The sequence below is a fragment of the Abrus precatorius genome, unplaced genomic scaffold (assembly GCF_003935025.1).
Source record: "Abrus precatorius isolate BTA unplaced genomic scaffold, Abrus_2018 Scaffold9, whole genome shotgun sequence".
NCBI classification, from domain to species: domain Eukaryota; kingdom Viridiplantae; phylum Streptophyta; class Magnoliopsida; order Fabales; family Fabaceae; genus Abrus; species Abrus precatorius.
This window is the reverse complement of record NW_020874439.1, coordinates 8,774,797-8,782,547: the sequence shown is the minus strand read 5'-3', so window position 1 is coordinate 8,782,547 and position 7,751 is coordinate 8,774,797. Positions and strand designations below refer to the sequence as shown.

The following is a 7,751-nucleotide window of genomic DNA, read 5'->3' as shown; positions in this document are numbered from 1 at the left end:
AAATTGGAACACTTGAATAGCTTTCCTATCTTATTTTCATATTTAATGTATTCATACTTATTATTATTATTATTATTTATCTATCAACAATTCTTTGCATTTCATATTTAATGTGTACTTTTTAAATTTTAAAATATATAAATATATGCATAATTAATTTAAGTAAATTAAGTAATATATAAATAAGAAAACAGACGAGTAATAAATATATTTTATTTTATAACAAATAAGGACAAAAAATGTTTAAATAAATGTGATAGTTTGACTATTTTTGAATCTTGACGAAGGGATTTATTTATTTCTTTTTATATATTAAATGTGAGCTTCAATTTTTAAATAATTTTTTAAAAGTTATCCTAAACAAAACGTTTTTAAGAGTCGACATCTTTTTAACTATGTATTTCTCCTACGTTGACCTTTTAATGTCTTAACCAATAATTTTCTTCATATACTAGAATTATTAAAATAATTAATTTTCTGAATAAATAATTAAAATATACTAGGTAGTACTCTATGCAATGTACAAGTATTTTATTTTAAAATTAATGTATATAATTTATAATTTTGTAGAATTATATATAATAATAATAATAAAATTATTTAAAATATTAAACTTATTTAAAATTTATTTAAACATAACTCAAACTACAAATAATATGTATCAAAATAATAAAAATACAAGCAATAGAAATAATATATTATTATGAATTGTATATATAAATAAATTAAGAAATTTAAAATTTTATATAATATAATAACAAATTTAAATAACAACTTATATTTTCAAAAATTTGAATGAAATTACTAAAAAATAAACAAAAATAAAATTATTATCGTGAAAAGAGAGTAACTCATACATCATTTTGTAGGCAACTAGTTTAGCATTTGTGCAATACACATGTATTTAATTTTAGAATAAATATACATATAATTTAATAATTAAATAAAAAAATTTATATTTTTAAATTATATTATGATAAATTATTTTAAATAATAACTTCTTTTAAAAAATTTAACTTACTTCTATAACTACTAATAGTATGTATTAAAATGATAAATATTTACTAAAATAATTTATTTTTTAAATCTATACAATAAAATTATTAATATATAATTTTATATTTTAATATTATATATTTTACTTTGAATAATTTAATTTATTAAATAAATTTATTTTAAAATAATACTTTTATAGTATAGTGTTAAAAACTTTTGAATTAAATATTAATAATTAATATATATTAATAAGCATGAATTTAAGATATAAGACTCTTTATATTAAATTTTTAAAAAATATAAAATAATATTTATAAATGTAAGAATAAGTATTCACGAAAAATCTAAAATTCATATAATATAATAAAGAAAAGATAAGTAACAAGTTTAGTTTCTAAAATTTAAATAGAATTAACATAAATGTGAATAAAAAATAAACATTATAATAATAGATAGTGTAGTTTACATGTTATTCTTAATTATTTTTAACATTAAAATGTATATATGACAAACTATGTTAGAGAATAATCTTATGAAATGTTTTACTTTTCAAATAGTAAACTTTTATTCGTAGTATAGAAGTTGATTTTAATATTAAAAAGTACATAATCTAGTTTTAATTTTATCTTTTTATTTTTCTTAATTTTGAATTCTTATCTTTATAATTTAATTGTATACAATATAATAGAATATTTATCATTAATAATAAAATATTTATATTTTTCTAAAATTATAAAATTTATTAATTTCAAAATAATCGTGCAATATATTATTATCAATATTTTACTTTTAAATTTTAGTTTAATTTAATAAGATTCATGCAATGGAAGAAGAATAATAAATTTTTTATCAAAATTCAAAAAAGAAGGAAAACAAGTTGAAAGAGGAGAATGAAAGATAAAAAGATAAAAAAAAAAGAAGAAGAAGAAAAAACTAGAAAATTTATCAGAATATAATATATTTTTGCTAAAATTTACAAGGAAGTATGTAATAAATATTAATTTTCAATAAAATTAATATTTTTATTAAAAAAATAACTTATTTAAGGTTAAGCTAAAGAATTAAAATAAAATAAAAAATCTATTAATTTAATTTAAATAAAAACATCAAATCTCATCTCATTACCGATCAAGATAAATAATCAACATCCAGCAAAATTACATTCGTCCAGCAGGTATGATGGATATCGAAATCCATCTAAACCTAAAGAAATATTTTAAAAGTTCATTCGTCTTTTAATTATGTTATATTACTTTTTAAAAATTCTTTAATATTTTAATTAGTACTTTTTTTATATAATACATGATTATAATTATATTTTTTTATTTAAATAATACAATTTTAAAAATTATTTTTAAAATAAAATTAATTAAATATTATTTCTCTGTTTGTGAATTTTTTTTACCATTAAGTATATCATATTATTTTTTATTATTTCTTAAAACAGCAAAACAAGTGTCTCATCTTTTTTTTTCTGGATAACAGTGCTATCTTTACTTTTGGATATTAACATGTAACATTAATTTAAAAATATTTAAAATTATAATTTAAAAGTGTTTAAATTATAAATTTAAGATTATAAATGTAAAAAAAATTTAAAATTTAAATTTAAAAATATTTAAAATTATGAATATAAAAAATAATTAAAATTATTTTTAGTAATAATTAATACTAAAATTAAGATAAATATTTTACAATTTTTAATAATATTTTTAAAATTTATAATCTTAATAAGTCAAATAATATAAATTTAATTTTTATTTTTATACATGTTATGTCATCTAAACTTATTTTAACTATTTTTTATTAAAAATTAATACTATAATTAAAATTAATTTTTTATTATTTATAATTTTATTTTAAAATTTATAATCTTATTTTAAAAAATTTTAATTTTATAACTAAATTAATTATAAATTTAATTTATATTGTTATAGAAAATATGTCAATTAAACTTATCACAACTTATATTTTTATTAAATTAATATCATATGTTATTGTACATACATGGAGATAGCATTATCGCAGCAAAAATAGAGATAATAGTATCGTCCAAAAGAAAAAGATATTCGTCCTGCTCTTGTCATAGGTTATTATTAGAGTATATATTGATATAAAATATGCGATACTCTTTAAAAATATATATATTTTTGTCCATAAGAGTCTAATACATACATTAAGTGATGTAGCAAAAAAAGCCCTCAACAAAAGAATTTTTTTTAATTAATCTTATTTTTTAAAATAATTTTTAAAATTTTATTATTTAAATAAAAAGTCCTTTTATTTACATTTTTAAATGAATAATTAAAAATTATTTTTAAAATATAAAATAATATGAAATTAAAAATAATTATATACTTTGAAAATTACTTGGTATATTGAAAAAATAATTTTTTAAAATATTTATATTTAAAAATACTCCTAAAATAATTTTGTTCAAAAATAATTTTAAAATATTATTGTTTAAGAATTTATATTCATAAAGTCCTATACACAAAGATTAATAAGAAAAATATGTAATAAAAAATTTCACTTGACATGATAACAAAAAATCTAATTCTTAAAAATGTTTTTAAAAATGTTATTGTTTAAAAATTAGTAATTGCAAATTATATATAGAGGTTGATTTAATTTTAATTGTAACTTCTGTATTTTTTTCTTAATTTTAATTTCGTTGTATTTGTTATAATAAAATACTATTATAATAAAAGTATTTACATTTTTATAAGATTACAATATTTATTAATTTTAAAATATTCGTGCAATATACTTTTAATGTTTTAGTCCAAAAGTTTATTTTAATTTTATAAGACTAATGCAATTAAGGAGAAATTTGCTATTTATATTATAAAAATATTTTTTAATCATGAATTTCTCTTAGAGGTTGATTTATTTTAATTTTTGTCTAAATTTTTTTAAAAAAATTTGGGTCAAAATTTAAAGGAGGAAAATGAGTTGTGAAAGGTGGATGAGGGGTTAAAGTAAGAAGAAAAAGAAGCCAAAGGAGGAAGAAGAAAGATAAGAAGATAAACTAAGTCACCATATTTTTTAGGGATTAAAGGAAGAAGAAAAACAAGTAAAGGAAGAAGAGGAAAAATAAGAAGATAAGCTAACCATATTTTTGAAAATGTATGTTATTGGTTTTTGAAAATTAAGTTACGAAATTAAATTTAAATGCATTTCGAAAACAAGTTAAAAAAGAACAAAAGAATAAACACTTGTTGATAATAATTCCAAATTTGAAAACTGGTCTAAGCTGAAGTTAGCCATGCTAATAACAACGTGTGAGTTGAGGTTTACATGATTCTAGAAAAGTACCAAGTTGTGGGTTTATGAATAACTTCTTAGAGATGAATATATGTCCTGTGAGAACATATGAATAACCATTTGTTTAAAAAGTTGTCTTCTGCATCTCAGTTTCACTTGTTTATATAACCATCTTCTGTTAGTTTCACGTTATGAGCGTAACATTCCTATCGCTCCCAAATTGAATGTTTTGTTTTAGTAAAAATAAAGAGTGATCAAGTCCCCGGAAAATGGTAACGATGATCACTGGATTAGTAACATCAATGATGAATGAGAAAATGATCGCTATTACATAAAAATGTGATTTTGTTGATGGTCACTTTTATGTTGGGTAAGAAATTTTTTTGGCTTTTTTAAAATAATAAAATAAAATAAAAGTAGAATTACGTAAATGTCCTATTTTTAAAAGAATTATTTAAATGTTCTGTTAGCCTTTAAAAGTAGTCAGCTTGAATGACTTCTGCATACTTATATATCTGCTATCATAGCTAATCTGAAAGGAAGTAGAAGAAGCCTCTTCTAGAAGAATCCTTTGAGAGAAAGAAAGAGAAAGAAGTTATGTACATCTTTTGCTAATTGATAAAACGAAATCTCAAAAAAAGTAATTTATTGTAATTATGGTATTTAAATAATATTGATGTCCTTTATCATGGTTGTAAAATATCACACCAGCTTTAACATGAGCAAGTTTAAGTTCCATTCTTCCAGTGTTGTTCTATACTTCTATAAACATGTTCTGTATATCATAGTTTGTCATATCACTACTGATACTTTGCTGACAAGTGAACGAAGAGGTCGATTAATTTCAAAAGCTTTTGTGTTGTTTCTGTTAAAACAATTGGTAATGTCAAAGTTATTATTTATATCAACATAGTAGATGAGAGGAACAAAATTTGGACATAAATTTGACAGATTTTTCCTACAATTATGTTCTAAAGAATTTGATGATAAATTATTTATAGGATGCCACTTTTGGTAAAGATTGTGCTTGAACGAGGATTCTTTGCATACTCCACAAAGACATGCCAGTGTGAAAGCATCAAATTTGGATATTATCAATTACTTAAACTTATACATAAGGGTTAAGATTTATAGAACAGAGCAGTGTCTGGTTCAGTGACAAAGTTGACGAGGCCTTACAAGAATTTGCAATGGGGTTAACTTGGGCAAGGTGATCCCCAAACCTTCTCTCAAATCAACAGGTTCATCGATTGGAACAGTGAAATGAAAGGCTTGAAGCAAACGAGCAACGGTGATGAGGCTGACTTGGGTGGCAAAAGTAGAGCCAGGACAAGCTCTTCTACCCATTCCAAAAGGCATGTACTCAAAATGGTGACCCTCATCAACTTCTCCATTGCTATTAATGAACCTCTCGGGTGAAAACTTCTCAGGCTCAGCCCAAAGACTTGGATCTCTATGCAGTTTCCACACATTGCCAAACACACGGGTCCCTTTGGGTACATAATACCCTTTAATGTAGCAATCTTCTCTTGCCTCGTGGGGCACCAATAGAGGACCTGGTGGAAATAGCCTCAGTGTTTCCTTGAAAATGGCTTGTAAGTAAACTAGATTTTTTATGTCACTTGCTTCCACCCTTCTCTCCCTACCCACTTGCTTCTCAATCTCCTCTTCCGCACGCTTCAAAGCGTGTGGGTTCTTCAACAATATTGCTAGCATCCATGTCATTGTTGTCGATGTTGTGTCTGACCCCGCTAACATTAGATTCTACATTTCAAATAATATCACAATGATACATAGTTTTCGTAACAGTCTCGTAAAAAATTTATACCATAACATTTGTAAACAATTGGTAACTTAAAAAAAGCTTACCATAACATTTGCTTTGATGATAGTATCACGGGTATGACCAGAGACAGTATCGTCCTCAATAACAGACAGCATGACATCAATGAAATCATGTTTCTCCCATGATTTGTTAGTCAGAGGATCATTCTTAGCATGTTCTTCAACCCAGCTTCCCACAAGGGTGTCCAAATCTTTAGCAATTCGTTTCATGGACTTAAGCACTTGGCCATGTATTGGTAACCATCCAAAAATTGGAATCAAATCGGAGGGAACAAACTCCCCAGATATATGCATAAACTCTTTTATAAGTTTCACAATACCATGCGCTTCTACATCATCCACATCTTGCAAATAACTAAAATACCTGTTCACAAACATGGGAGAGCCCAAAATTGAGAAAATTTTATAGTATAATTAGTAAAGTGTAATGATTGATTGATTGAGTGAGTGAGTGAGTGAGTGAGGATAATACAATTAAATAAGTTCACAACATGAGTAATATACAAAAGGGAAATTCACTAACTAACTAATTAATCTCTAACCATCTCCAATTATACCTTTTCCCAGCAATCATCTTTGTGATCATATTGAAAGTCAAGCGTTCCAACCATTCACTTATTGTGACCTTAACACTCATGTTGTCCCCAATATACATCCGAAGATCCTTGATCAAAGTGTCAATTTCAGATTCATAAACATGCCTCAAAAATTCGAGGCGGCGAGCTGAGAGTAATTCAGACATGGTAAGCTTTCTAAGCTTGATCCAATATGTGCCATAAGGGGCAAATCCAAATCCTGCAAAGTTATAGCCAAGGTGAACTCCATGACTTGACTTTGGGCGTGAGGCTAAGACTTTGTCATTTGTGGTGAAACACTCTTTTATTGCTTCATGATTGGAAATCACAAGGGCAGGGTATGCTCCTAAACGGATTTGGAAGATTGGGCCATATTTGTCAGCAAAAGCACCAAAAGTTCTTGCAAGGGGTGTTTGGGCTCCTAATAAGTGGAGGTGACCAATCAAGGGTAAGGCTCCTGAGGGTTCTGGTGGTTGTAGACCTTTCATTTTTTCACTTGATTTTTTCATCCTCCATATGTTGTAGAGAACCACTAAACCTATAGCTATCACTACAATTGTTGGTTGTGTAAGCAAATCCATGGAATCTGATCTCAGCTGGTTAGAGATTAAAGAAGATGAGATCAGTGTTCAAATGATTTTGAGCACAGAAATTAACTGTCCCAGTTTTTTACTTTTGATATAATGCTCTCAGGGTACGCCTGAATATGAAAATACTTTATAAATATTATTAGATTATACACAAACACTTTCTGAAAAGAATGAGAAAACAGAAGAGTAAAACGACAGGAACATCACATTCAACTTTAGGTGTAGACTTGTTTTTTGATACGACTTGAAACCAATGAAAGCGATTGCGTTTAGAAATGGATGGAGGAAAGTTTTTGTGTAAAAGACTTTTCTTTACTAACTTGTGCAGATTTTAATTTAATCAAACAATCATAAGTGATCGAGTAATCTGAGTTCCAAATAGAAATATTTCATTGTATAAATTATAATATATCCTTTGCAATAAAAAAAATGTTATATATCATTTATTATAATTGCTTGACCGATACAATTATTATAA

At 24.4% G+C, this 7,751-nt stretch overlaps 1 protein-coding gene across 1 annotated transcript; it reads right to left on the bottom strand.

The window, feature by feature from the left end:
* Nucleotides 1–5,183: 5,183 nt before the first annotated feature.
* Nucleotides 5,184–7,373, bottom strand: LOC113849494 (cytochrome P450 82C4-like). The gene is made up of 3 exons (XM_027479441.1): nucleotides 6,666–7,373; nucleotides 6,133–6,472; nucleotides 5,184–6,027 (listed from the first exon to the last, which is right to left on the bottom strand). Exons 1-3 carry the CDS (start codon nucleotides 7,262–7,264, stop codon nucleotides 5,416–5,418), a joined length of 1,551 nt encoding a protein of 516 aa, XP_027335242.1. The 5' UTR covers nucleotides 7,265–7,373; the 3' UTR covers nucleotides 5,184–5,415.
* Nucleotides 7,374–7,751: the final 378 nt, after the last annotated feature.